Source organism: Mastacembelus armatus, chromosome 20 (genome assembly GCF_900324485.2).
Source record: "Mastacembelus armatus chromosome 20, fMasArm1.2, whole genome shotgun sequence".
In the NCBI taxonomy this organism is placed as follows: domain Eukaryota; kingdom Metazoa; phylum Chordata; class Actinopteri; order Synbranchiformes; family Mastacembelidae; genus Mastacembelus; species Mastacembelus armatus.
Window position 1 is genome coordinate 13116568 of NC_046652.1, and position 14292 is coordinate 13130859.

The 14292-nt window shown below is 37.7% G+C and overlaps 1 protein-coding gene across 2 annotated transcripts in view; it reads left to right on the top strand.

Annotated features, from left to right (window-relative positions):
- The first annotated feature begins 2302 nt into the window (after positions 1-2302).
- sh3kbp1 (SH3-domain kinase binding protein 1) overlaps positions 2303-14292 on the top strand; it is a 36176-nt gene continuing 24186 nt past the window's right edge. The window contains exons 1-2 of one of the 2 annotated variants that reach the window (XM_026292005.2): positions 2303-2508; positions 8616-8773. In XM_026292005.2, the coding sequence (XP_026147790.1) occupies positions 2505-2508; positions 8616-8773 (162 nt within the window). In that variant the 5' untranslated portion in view covers positions 2303-2504. The remainder of the gene's footprint in view (positions 2509-8615; positions 8774-14292) is intronic. The other variant, XM_026292004.2, reaches the window with a different exon arrangement.

The window sequence follows — 14292 nt, forward strand, 5'->3', positions numbered from 1 at the left end:
AGAGTGTGCTTGTTTGTCTTTGCGGTGTCCATATAAGTTTAGAACTACAGTATTTCTGAATGTAGCTTAAAACAATTAGACAATCAGGTTACACTGATAACACTTAACACTTAAATTACATCAAATTATCAGTTTGAAATCATGTTAATACAAACTGCTGTAATTTGATCATAGTGATGTTAGAGGGTTTTGATTAGGGTTAGTTATGTTAGATTTTGGTTACACAGGTTCAAGGCTTTGGGCTCAGATGTATGTTGCTTTCAAAGACTGTTAGAAATAATAACATTCTCTGAAATGTACAAGAATTCCCCTTAAAAACTCATAGAGGTTAGTAGTAACCTTTCCATCCATCCATCCATCCATCCATCCATCCATCCATTATCTATACCTTAACAAAGGTCATGGGGATCTGCTGGAGCCTATCCCAGCTCTCTTTGGGTGAAAGGCCAAAATAAAACTTTCAAAAATAAGGTATCATTACTTTTTTTTTACTTTACTTTATTTTACTCAATACTGTTTATTAATATGCTCCACTATGTTAGTAATTATTATAATTTGTGGTGTTATGTGACCTAATATTTGTGTATTTACATGCCTTTTTTAAATGACTGGTGGAAATATTAATATCTTTTGTTTAATTAGCAATGACATATTGCAAAAATAATACATTCAAAATACTTAAAGGAATACATTAGAGGACCTGCCTGAAAAAAATGCTATTAAAATTCAAAAACAGTGGTATAAACAATTTTAAATATTGCTTGACTTGATGAGTATTACTGGTGCATCAACATGTAAGCATATTTTAATGTTGTGACTGGTTAACTAGGAGTACATTTTAACCAATTTATATAAATCTATATAATTTAATCTTAAAAAAATACTCTAACCTAAAAAATCTCTAACATACTGCAGTTATACAGTTAATTGTGTATGTAAAATCTTAAGTAGAAGGATAACTAATAACTGCACTGTCAAATAAATGTGGAGTACCTCTGTGTTTTATACTTACAATCTTCCACTGTATCCATACCTACTTATAAATAAGCATGTACCTATAGATACTGTTAACCATACTCAATGCTTACACATTGCCATTGCAATATATGAGAGTAATAAACAATTTCCACTGGACTGGTAATACAAAATACAGGATATTACCAGGCACTGGAATTTCTCAAAACACAGGCAGTGTGGCTAAGACAAAAATGGGGACTGGACATTCATATGCAGAGTGAGAATGATTGCAACACTTTGTAATTCCTTCAGTTTCTTGTGTATTGAGACAGCGTGTATTAGAATGACAAAACAGTACATTACATCCTTGAATAGACAGAGTCAAATGTTGAAACTGATCCCATACCAGGGGACGGTTGCAACATTCATTAAATTGTAATAAAATAATTCCTGAACAAAATATTTAGAAATGTCTTTATTTGTGCACGATGTCTTCACTAAGTTAAATAGCCTCTCATATATTGACACTGTCAGGTCTGGGTGGCTGTACGTCGAAGGGTCACAGAAAGAATTCACAGGCCATTTTAGAGGATCAGGTACACACTGTGATTCAGTGGCTGTACATGTAGTTTGTGAGAGCGGTGGGGTGGGAAGGAAGCAGGACAATTTCAGTATCTCTACAGAAATGCATTCCTCTCAAAGACTGCAATATCAGAACAGGTAGAGGATAACCCCTATCTGTTGTGCATTTCCCATCTCACCTGAGATACCTGACAAATTAGGCAGTATGACAAAAACTCTGGAAGACAAACAAAAAAACAACAACAACTTTTTATCTTGAGAAATATTTTTCCAGAGGGAATGGTCACATGCTTTCTTTCTTTCTTTCTGTTTTCTTTCAAGGAACAAACTGAGCATGTGCAGTACAAATATCATCTCTGTAGCTTTTTTCCTTTTTGGAGGAATAATCCTAGTTGCAACTGCCCCATGTTGCAACCGTCCCCACAATCCCCTACATAATGTATTTATATTTCATTTATTTAATAAAAGTAACTAGGGGCTGTGAAGTGCACATGCCAGTGAATAACCATGTTATAGTTAAGTAAAATACCATTTTTCATTACCAAACACCTTATGTTAGTGTTGAGGCCTGCTGTCTCATAACACTAAGTAATTGTGTCACCACCATCTGTTGTGGGTGCATCATGCATGAAGGAAGAAATTGCGTCACAGGGCTCCCATATTTGTCTGTCAGGAAAAAGGCAAGGTTAGAATTTACGCAGTTCACCTGAATGCAGCAAAGAGAGAGAGAGATTTGTTCTTCAGCGCTTTTTCCGTTTTCTGGCCACTCGCTCTGCCTCCTCTATCGTGTCACCGGAGAGTAAAAGAGGAAGGAATATGGTTTCATCTGACGCCCCTCCCGTTTCAGCGCTGCTGTAGCGGATCTCTAGTACAAACAGGAGGCAAACCCCGCTACATCTGAAATACCCCCGTCTCCCGTTACCAACCAGGCTGCAGGAGTACTACCAGCACATCGGGACACATAAATGGGTGAGATACGATGCTTTTTTTTTTTTTTTGCTTCTTGTTTGCAGAATGCCCCTAAAATAGCCCACAGCTCCTCTGCGCATCTGGATGGGTAGGAATAAACGCCCGGTCCAGATGCGCGCTGGGTTCAGTCTCTCTTTTCTTCTCTCCTTCCCACCTCACATTCCCTATCGTCGCAGCATGCCGAGCTGTTTGGAAGTGACCGAACTGGCTCGGCGTGTCACGCCGCTTTCGTATGTTTCCGATGCTTTATTCATGATTAGAAAGCTGCGCGTGGGTGTGCGGCTCAGCGGCGCGGGTGCGATTTCAAGACGAGCGGCGGGTCACATTGATGAGTTGCAGATGGTGACACGTTTACATTCACTCTGTGTCTGTCTGCTCATTGTGTTGCACTGTTTGACTCTCCTCAGATCTCCGTGGATAAAGCAGGCCTGATTGTGGCACCCTTGTTCGCCATTGTAAACCCCACAGAACCGCGCTGTTGCACATAATGCATAAAAAAGAACTGACTGACTGTCGATCAGTCAGTTTAGCAAATGCATATAAAGTACACATTCTCAGATTGCTTCATAGGCCATGAGGCGATACTTTCTTTTTCTATATATATATTTTTTTAATATGTGGGCTCTATTTATTCACACATTCTTTTGGACTCTTGATCACTTCATGGCAAAGGACCACTTTGCAAAGGTAAAAGGAAAAAAAAAGAAGATTTATCTGTCAAGTGAATATCAGTAGGCTAATGAAGACAACCTTGTCCAATGTCTCTTCTGCGTTCCCTTTGTTCTGACCCTCTGTTCCTGCTGTAGGTAAACACACAATGCATGGCTAACCTCAAGGGAAAGACACGTCCACACATAGTTATACCCAGTCAAACATGGCTGCATACCAGCTGAAAAAAAAAACAAAAACAAACCCAATAACAACCCCATGGTTTCAGAACTGTTTGGGAATATGCAAAAGAAAAATACAAAGTGAAATGTAAACAGCAAGAGCCTTTAAAAAGGTTCTGCATATCACCTAAACTTTGTTTAAATACCTTGCATTGAATGGTATGTTTATATTGCAATCATATGCCTTTAGAAATCTATAAATGAATTTACTTTACAGGATGATGGTGGTGTTTTGGCTCCGATTAACGCCAGGCTGTGTATTATTGAAAAATATGATGCAGCCCAGGACAACACCATCACTAACTTTGATACCCTCAGTGCTACAAGCATATGATTTCTGGACAAGGATATGACTTTGTGGAGTTGTACTGGATTGCATCAAATTGAGCACATGTACCCTAATGAAGTGACCGTTCAATGCGCTGTGCAAGACATGTGTCATGGCTGCCTCAAACCATGACAAAAAACAGGGAAAGACACCAGTTCCCCAATTGCAAACAGCAATTTAATTCAGCAAAATAAAAGATTCACTTTCAACAAAATCCAAAACGGTGAGGCGTGAAAGTCTGTAGCATCAGCAAATGTGTGAGTGGCTGTGCGAAATCTGTGGTGTAGTGTTGTGTGAAAAGTAAGATAAAGGTTAACAAAAAACCAAAAAAAATAGGAATGTTGAGCCACTACTGTCTGCTCGGCCTCCGCTCCATCCTGATCTCTATCGCAGCCCTTTGCAACTGGGAAGGTGGGCTACTTAAGGTAATCAAGAGCATTGGGCCCAGGTGCTCCAGCTCAGCCAAATGATGGTATGCCCACCTGTTATCTAAAAAGCAAGAGAGAACAAACCAGTACTACCAAGCATAGACAGGGACTTCACACATGAGGTTAATAAAACTTTAACTGAAAGACAGGGGAGGTCATGTTTTTTAGGTTGTCTTTTATGTTGGAAACTGTGACTGTGAATAGCCAATGATGACTGACCTTGAAATCACAGGTCTGTTTTGCTCTTTTGTTAATCATTTCTGTGCTTATCCTGTACATAACATGCAAAATGAATACAAAAATGAAAACATCACAGTTAGATAGTTTGATCTAATTCTACTATTGTTGCAAGTTCTGAGGACAAAGCGATGTCAGAGATCTATAACTGTGAGCTTCAGTCCCTCACAATTAAAGACAAAGGATTTATTTACATAAACACTCAACAGCTTATACAGGGAGAGACATATGGCAAAATGGCTTAGTTTCTTTCTAATTAGTCTTAATGGAAATGAGAATAGCGCTGACACAAAATGTGTTTCGCTTTTCTCAACTGGAAGTGAAACACTCTCACTGTCTCTTGCTTTTCCTCCACAGTGAAAACCCAAAGGTGAATGCACAAAATTGCTACCTCTTGGGGTTGTCAAAAGGAATTTTCCAACAAGAATGAGCGTGGGAGTTATATGCTACCCATAGAAGTTGAAGGAGTAAAGTGAATTAACAAGACTTTGTCACAAAATATCTGTGAGCCGAGAATGGTTGGCATATTTCTTTACTGTGGGAGAATTTGCTGAAGTCTGTGATTTGATCCACAGTTGGAGTGGGTAGCTTTGGCTTCCAGTCAGCTCCAGTCCAGCATGAATGTTTTACAGACACACAGCTGCTCTTGACATAACCAGCAGCAGCAGCAGCAGCAGCATTGAGACATATCCACAACTAAACATGGGTCTACTAGAAACTAGTGAAATGTCAGTTTGGCTTTGCAATTTTCAGGATGTTCGTCTGTGTAACCTTCTCCTCTTATGTAAACTGACTGCAGCTTTTGAGCAGACACAAGTCTTTATGTGACAGTGTGTTTCTTGAGTGAGCGATTTGTTTTGTCTTTTGGCTTTCAAATATTCTGTCTCTTGTCTTTTCAAGGCCTCACATCTGTTATTTTACACTTTTACACCCCTCCAATTAAACAGTATGACACACTACCAACATGAGTATTAATATAAGTGCCTGGTTAAGCACCACTTTTATTTAACACTGTTGCAGCATATAATTGATTAATCCGCAGACTGTTTGTTTGATAAACCAACTAATTATTTGGTCTGTGATATATCAAGAGGTAAAAAATGCCCATCACACTTTCCTTAAGCACAAGGGGAAGTGAATAAATTGTTTTATTCAATCTTCTTTTGTGCACAATAGTACAAATAACACGTCAATCCTCATATTTGGTATTATTCCTTAAATATTAATGATCAAATTCTCAAAATAGCTGCAGATTCGTTTTCTGTTGATCAGTGAATATTCTTGTTATCTCAGTTCTGCTTGCACTAAATTTAAATATGCAATACAGGGCTGCTGCAGCCCAGATCAGGGAAAGCAGTGCCTCTCCACTGCATGGTCTGCAGAGGATGTGGTCATCTGTAACTGGTTATTAATGGGTGGTAGCGTGTGACAAAAAAACACAAACACGCTACAACAACATAAAGATTAAAATCTCGGGGAAGCCAAGGCTCTCTTCTACTACTTTATCACTCTTATTAGTGCATGATCATCAGGTTACACATAGCTTTAGCTTTGCACAACTCCAGGATGAACAGTGAAATAAGTCACAACTTAGTTACCATCATTTACACTATGCTTTGTTGACAGTAAACAATAAATTCAGGACGATTGCGTTTTAAAAACATAACCAGAGTTCATATATTGCACGACTAGATAGCTCTGCACCATATAGAGCTCCTCTCTAGAGCCCATTTGATGATAACTTTGTGTTACTTTTTACTTGCACCTTTGTTTGCACTCTCATGTGTGTTCTGTGCATAGTCACATGCTGTCGTCTTCTGCATCAGTGTGTGTGTTGCTGACTAGTGTTGGTGGACTGCAGTGTCTTGTCCTGTTCTGCCACTTAGATTTATGTTTGCAACATGATTGTCACAAGCTATCGATTCACTGTGTGTACTCCTCTGTACTAAAATGAACTTCAGCTTAACACTAACTCGGTGTCTACTCCTCCCCCAGTGAAGAAGGGCTTATAAGAAAGTAGCCACTGCCTCATTTGCAATAATCTCCAGTTACATCAAACCAGAATAATGTCTTCCCCATCTGCATAGCAGGCCAATGTAGAGAACAGTTGTCTTGTAATACCCATGCTGTAAATGCTCAGTGACACCATGACCTCCAACTATAACACCACTGGCTTTCACCAAGTGTGATCTTGTGGTTTAGCATGGCTAGTGTCATCAAACTGGGAGTAAGCCCGGTGGTGCACTCGCCCATAATGATGTGACTTTTTGAGCATTTTAAATCAGAGGTATGTGTGTGAAGGAGGAAGCAAGTGTGTATGAGTCATAGCTACCCCGTTATACTGTTGTTACCATGGTTACCTCGCCCCTGAAACCCCTTCTACCTCATCCCCCCTTTAGGTGCCCACACAAACAATGATCATTGGCCAATATGCATTTGTGCCTTTCTGTGTGCATGAACCTATATGGAGTGTAACACATTTAGTATATTTTTAGAAGTATTAGCAGCTACACAGGCAGTCACAAGGTGGGTGTGTGATGTAAGAGTCTGGGCATTTGCATGTGTTTTTCTCTGCATTTGTCAAAATACATCAGACCCATGTGTTTAAAATTAATTTCCACTTTGTTAAAAATATATTTTAGTTTTAATTTTCTACTTTCCCCCGGTTTATCTGTTATGTTTATAAAATCAACATAATTTCAAGGCCTGTCACCCAATGCCTGGTTGAACCCAAGCCCACCTTGACCCTCTACAGGATAACCAATGTAGATAATGAATGGATAAAGGGGCGTGCGTTTATATGCCACATATCAATACCATCACCAGCTCATTTAATATTCTGCTGTTTTGAGTTTCCCTCTAACAGAAATGTTTTCTTATTCAGTTGGTTAATTCCAGTCACAACTACTTGCCTTGTTTTTTAATGAAACACAACACTTATTAAATATTTCACTTTAAAACTGTTGCTGTGGTGCGAGAAGCAGAAGCTTTCTCTTTCCTGGCAGACATGACATGACATATCAAGTAGGCCTACCATTTTTGTCGGTCTACCTATTTTTTTTCTGCGACTATAACCTTGTTTACAGCCAATTTTCACAATTAGGTAAGCCATGTCACTTTTCTAAATTTTTACCTTATTAGCAGCTTATTCTTATTTTGATTTTTATTCTAATCTTATTCTCTCTGTTGTGTATTTTATTTTACTGTAATAAACTTGATCCTGCCTGAAGCCTAAGAATTTCCTTGTCTCATAAAACACCCTTTGATATTAAACCTTTAATGCAAGTCATCTGCAGGTTTTATTGAAAGTAGATCAAATACTGCTAGAAAGAATGTAAAATTGTAATCGACTGGAATTAAAGTTATTTTGTGGATTGAGAATTAGTGACTGCGAAGCTCATAGCGTGAGTCACTTCACATTTCATACTCATCAAGCCACCTAGTGAATCGTCATTCTAAATATAGGTACATTTGCATTTTTTATCTGTCTCCACCCATTTTGATGTCTCTAGCCTGTATAAAAATGTCCCATCATCAAAGACATCAACATTCTTCAGTTATCGTTATGAGCATATAAAGTCAACATCTTCCAGAATTTCAATTCAGGAATTAATACAATATTTCTTATCTTGTACCTGGTAAATTTTAATAAATGAACATGAAAATGCTCAAAATCAAAAGAAACGAGCGACGATTGTTGGTTGGAAATGAACAGTAGTCTTCTAAACTTTGTCACGCGATAACAACATCATCATAACTTCCTCCAGCGCATTGAAACTGTTTATATGCCTGTTGGTGGGTTATGTGACTGAAAGGAGTTGTCTTGTTTAAATTCAGTGATAACTATAGTGGTGCTGAAGGAATTAGTGCAGTGAAAATGTACACTATGCTGAATTTACCATTTAAGCTATGGCAGTAGAGACAATTCAGGAATTTTCTATCCATTATTTATTTGTGCATATATTATATAGGCCATTTTATAAGTACCAGTTTAAATGCAATTAAAATGCAGTGTATCTTCTTTGCAGTGCTGCAGGCCAGGCTCTGGTGTACAATTAGTAGTTAGGTGTGTGTGTTCAGCTGTGTGTGTGTGTTCCCTTTCGCTTCCAGTTTTTGAATCAATACATAAAATCCCCATGTGCATCACAAGCACAATGTAGGTTCTCTGCATTGTTTGACCTTTTCTTGTGGTTTGTTATAACACATCAGTTTCTCTGTGCACAGTGGAAGCCGTGGTGGAGTTCGACTATGAGGCTCAGCAGGACGATGAGTTGACCCTGACGGTGGGTGACATCATCGTGAACATACGGCGTGATGATGGAGGATGGTGGGAAGGCGAGCTGAATGGACGCAGGGGGCTGTTCCCAGATAACTTTGTCAGGGTGAGTAATCACAAGTACTCCCACTTCATTTTCTCTCTTTCGCTCTGTGAAAAAGACACTGGAGGAGAAAGTGGGACTAATTGGCAGTTCTCCCTGGCTGTTTTATTGAGTGATGTTTGTTCTACCAGTTGTCCACAGTCATGGTGATGCCAGATGACTGACTCAGCTCTGATGATTGTTAATAAAGAGCACGCTAGTGAAGTTTGGTACCTACCCTGACCAGGCTTCACAGTAGCATTAGTTAGTTTTTGACTTCAGTTGCAAAATTTGTTTCTGTGCTTATAAGAAATGCAAACGACAAATTGTCAGTTTCTATGTTCGTCATGAGAGAAAGAGAAGGTTAATAATTGTCCGGTTTCAGACTAAGAGAAGGAAGTTGCAGGCTTTTTAATTGCCTTTAAATTACAATATTGTTTAACCACAACAGCTTTGAGAGCATTTTAAATGGTAAGAGTTAAGTTTATTGAAAGAATGTTATGGGTTGCTGTTTATTGCTACAAGTGCTTTAAACCACCATCATGCATTTTGGATGAAGAGGTAATGAGCTGTGCAAATGTTACCAGTCAAAGCTTGGCGTGTATATGACCTTATGGTTATGTTAGATGCTGAATTCACTGTTAGGGATTATTAATATTGATGTTGATAGATGATGGAATTTCTGTTCATATTGCTTATAGCAGTGTCACATCATGACTCCATTGTTTTACACTTAAATACACTTACTGTTCCTTACCTCTTGAATCACTCTTTCTGTAGACAATTTGTAGATAATATTAACACTAGATGATTTTTACGTAATTTGTAGTTGCTTTTGACATGCTTGATATAGTTGCTTGATATGCTTCAGAACATATATATATGTATGTATGTATGTATGTATGTATATAAGCTATTACTTTGTGTTTGTTTCATAACCGCAGTTCAGTATGTTGCAAATAATAATGAATTTGAGGTGAAAGTGACTGACTTCTTGATTTGAGCCCCTCAACTAGCAGTAAAAAACAACAGTTTGGGCCCAGGCTTTGACTTTAAAATCAGGTTAAGGACAGATCTGCCAAAGATTTGATTTAATCTACAATTAAGTCAGTGATGCTCCAGAAAGTGTCCCAGGAGGCTGTTTCTTTTTATGATGGTGGTAAAAAGCACTGTGTATTGTTGCTCTAAAATCATCCATATCTGGGTTGGTATTTGGTGACTCTGAAGCCCCTAGTGTGTGAGTCACATCACATTTCATTCTCATCACTTACTGAACTTTTAATTGCCAATATGGAAACCTCTGCATGTGTTATCTGTTTCCAGTCATTTTAATTAGTCACCAGATTGCACAATTACATCCCAGAACATCATCAAAGTACACTATACTGTTCAATTACAGCTGAAGGCATGTGGTCAAAACCCTAAAAAAAACAAACAAACAAAAAAACACATTTCATTTACTTCAAATACTTCAGTGTTAAAAATAGTAAACGAAATGCAACCATGTCTCCTTGAAATTATGTGAAGTTTCGTTAAAGTGTTTTCCCAATTACATCGTATTGACAATCATAATTACTGGCTGGATTATACCTAATTAAATTGAATTTAATAAGGGTGATGAGGCCAATTTAAGTGGTATGTAATTTGCATTAGTGTTTGATTTAAATTGTGAGTGTGTAAATGAAGAGGGCTACAGACCAGTGCCTGTGGTGGTGAGGAGGAGGAAAGTGCTCTGGAGAGTTAAACTAAAGTAAATATTTTTTATATATTGGCAGCTGAATAGTATCAAAGGAAATTAGGACTGTTCTAACCCACCAAAAGTCTATGTCTTTGCACTAATATTATCAGAACAAATAAAAGAGATCATAGAGAAAATGTTATTAAAAATGGCCTCAATGGAAACTACAGAGAACACTAGATATTGATAAGTTTTGAACATGCTGATTAGATGGTAAGCATTTGCTTTTACCAATGTACAATTTGTAAGTGAAAGTGTACCAACTTGGTAAAAGAGGGAAATAATATTCTGAACACTGCACACTTGGTTACTAACATACAGAAAACTGTCATCAGTATAGAGCAGCACATTATGGTTTGTGCCCCATCTCTGGAAACCTCTAAACTGCTTCTGTACTCTCAGTGAGATACACAATGGCTCAATGGGTATGAAGCACCTTTTTGTATTTTTAGGTCCAATGTAGTCTTGGGCAGCAATTATATGGGTTATTATTAGGTGCATGAGCTTGTGCATAGAAGCTGGTGGTCTGGTAAGAGGTGAAAATGGGCTGTACCCTTTCAGCTAGTCCTTACATACAGTAGAGAGTAGCTTCGCCTGTCAATGCAGTACATGGGGCCAGTCCTTGTACAACACACGTCTTTGTCTTTTCACACCAGAAGCAAAGCCAGTAAATGAGTGACATGTTGAAGATTTTAGCAGCACCTTTGTCTTTCAAAGCAGATATTTGGCTGTAAAGTTAAAGATGGGAATAATGGCATGGACATAACTTAAGTTGTTCGCAAGCATTGCCATGTTCGAATATGGCATTCAACAACAAGACCAACTTGTTGCTTCTCCCTGTTTAGTCCTGACTCTGGGCACAAGCAGAAGGCCTGTCCCTGATGTTCTCAGAGTTTCAGATGGTTCATATGGCAGCAACATGTCAGAGATGTACTATGGTGTTGAACCATGAAGAGACTTATACACAAGCAGGGCTGTTTTAAAGTCTATTCTCTGATAGACAGGAAGCCAATTCAGAGATCTGAGAGCAGGAGTAATGTGGTTGTACTTCCTGGTTCTAGTCAGGACCTGAGTACCAAATTCTACATTTTAGTTCAGTAACAAAACTCTTGAAAACAACTGACTGTAATCTTCTGTCCATGAGCTGAGGCCTAAGGCATTTTTTTCATGTTATAGTGAATTTGAATGTAAGAACGCTGACATTCACTTTATTTTCATGATTATAATGTATGAGAATTATCATCAATCGTCATATTCAAATCATCAAAAAAGTTTGTCAACTCATTTACTTACAATTAGATTATGTCAGTGGTACACAGCAAGTTGAATTTTCAGCAGTATTTTTGAAATTTTGAGTAATGACTGTTGAGTATCGGTATCGTATTGTATCGAGGTACATATAGTATCATGACCCATGTAGGTAGATAGATAGATAGATAGATAGATAGATAGATAGATAGATAGATAGATAGATAGATAGATAGATAGATAGATAGATACTTTATTGATAATTATGCAAAATATTACATGGATGCATTGTGTAGTGATAATGTGTAATAATAATCTATAATCACACATGTATATAATGTATTGATGTAAATTTTGCATTAATAAATTGAATAACACAGTTAAGAAGTATTTAGAGCTGTCTGATAATTGGATTATTGAAATAAAGGACATGTATGCTAAATTTGTACAGTTGTACAGGTACCACATACCACTTAGATGATTCTGTCTTAGAATTAGAATTGAAATTAATTTGAAATGACCTTGTATTAACTACTAAAATACATAGGTTAGAATTTCAGTCTAAGCTTATGCATAGTAGTAAACGTTGTGTCTTTGGTGTTGAGAAGTGGGAAGTATTAACACCATGAGAGGAAGTAGAAACATGTCACAAGGAAAGGGACATAGAGTGGAGTTCACATTCTGACAGCAGTAAAGAAGCTCGTCTATTGTCAGGTGGTCCACTGTGGAGTCAGGCTTTATTTGTGCTGACTGAATATCACAGCTCTCATTCACTGTCAGAGAGCTGGACAATGGGCCCGTGAAGTCTAGCTGACGGTGTTTGTGTGGATGTGGATTCATGAGTATGTGTGAGAAACAGAGGGAGACTGTGAGTAATGCAGTAATGCCAGACTGGTCTGTCACAAGACTGCAGTTATGGGAATCTGTGAAGTTAACCATTTCAGTGCTGATGAATGTGTTTGTGTGTGTTTGTGTGTGTGTGTAGGAAGTGGGGGTTGTGGGAAGACAGGTTAGAAAGGCAACAGGAAGTTAATGGTATGCAAGGAGCACCCTGAAATTCTGCCATATCTCACAACCAGAACAGATAATAGCTTCAAACTTTTGTCAAGGAGGCCACTGAACTGTCATTTTCATTATCTGTTTGAAAGATGTGTTTTTTTTTTCTTACTGTGGATGAGACAAGGGTTAGCTCAAGTTAACACATCGTTGATTCTGTGCATTGTTTGTGCAATCAATTGGGTAATTTAGCAAAGCAGCCTTCCTTTCTGCTATCATAAGACTATTGGCCGCTTGTGCTGGTTATTTCAAAATGAATTTATCAGTGTACAAATATTTTTTTTCCAACCAAATAGCTAAGCTGATGTAATCTTAAACCCACAGTACTTTCCCTGGAAATGCTCAGATATGTGAAAAACCACACAAACATTAACCATAGCTTCTATATTCTGCCGAGATGGTGACAGTGACAGTTTAGAAACACGAGCAGCTGTTTTCAACTAGTGTCTCCCAAAAGCAAGAAAGTTAGTATGGCTGCCAAGTGCCATACAATATCTTTTTACAACATCAGCGCTACAGCATATATAACTTTTACTTTCATGATTGTTTAATGTGCTGAATGCTTAATAGATTCATTGATGTAAATCTGAGAAAGTGGGAAAAACTTCCAATCACAATCTGCTCAAGCCCAACATTATCATTATATATATTATTTTATTTCCAAGGAAAGATGCAGCTGGAAGTTGGAAATATGCTACATTTCTCATGAATATCCCTGCAGACTTATATTCTTCGCAGAAGTGCAGGATATCCTGTTTATGGCAACTGTTATATTCATCTGACCTTATTCTGATCCGAATTAGACGAGCAGGTATTGCAAATCAGCTTCACGTGCTCTGAGTTGACACAAAATCCTTTGTGAGTCAAAATAAACATTGGTGCAAGACAGCAGATGGATTTGCTTGTGCTCGCTTTTGAGAAGTAAAGTCACAGCAGATGTTTGGAATGTTCCCACATATAATGAAAAGAAGTTGACATTTGTAATTTGAAAATGTGAGTTGAAAACAGCTGTGCATTTCAACCATATCCATTTTTATTAACTTTTTCACGTCTTACCCATTTTCAACCATATATCTATTACTTTTAGATGTTTTGGCAAGTTATGCATCGCAACCCATCATTAATATAGAGCCATTATTTTAAGCACATTTTCATTACTGTTATCTATATCGTTATGTTCATGTAATTATCCTGCACATTAATCTGTCGTCTTGATCTTGTTTAATAATTTTTCCATTACTTTTGCTAAAACTGTTTCAACTGTCTCTTATTTTCAGCTCTTGGTTTTACCCTGTGATCAGTTCATTGTGGTTAACTGGACTTCTGTGTTTGCTTGATAACTATGTACTGCAGAATTACCTCACAGGAAACAAGAACCACCTACATAGTCTATAAATATAAAGTCTATAAAGTAGCCCACTATAAATTACAGTAATGCGTATTAAAGTTTTCTTTTTCAAATGTCTCATTTTGGTTGACCAACAGCTGACCAAAAAACATT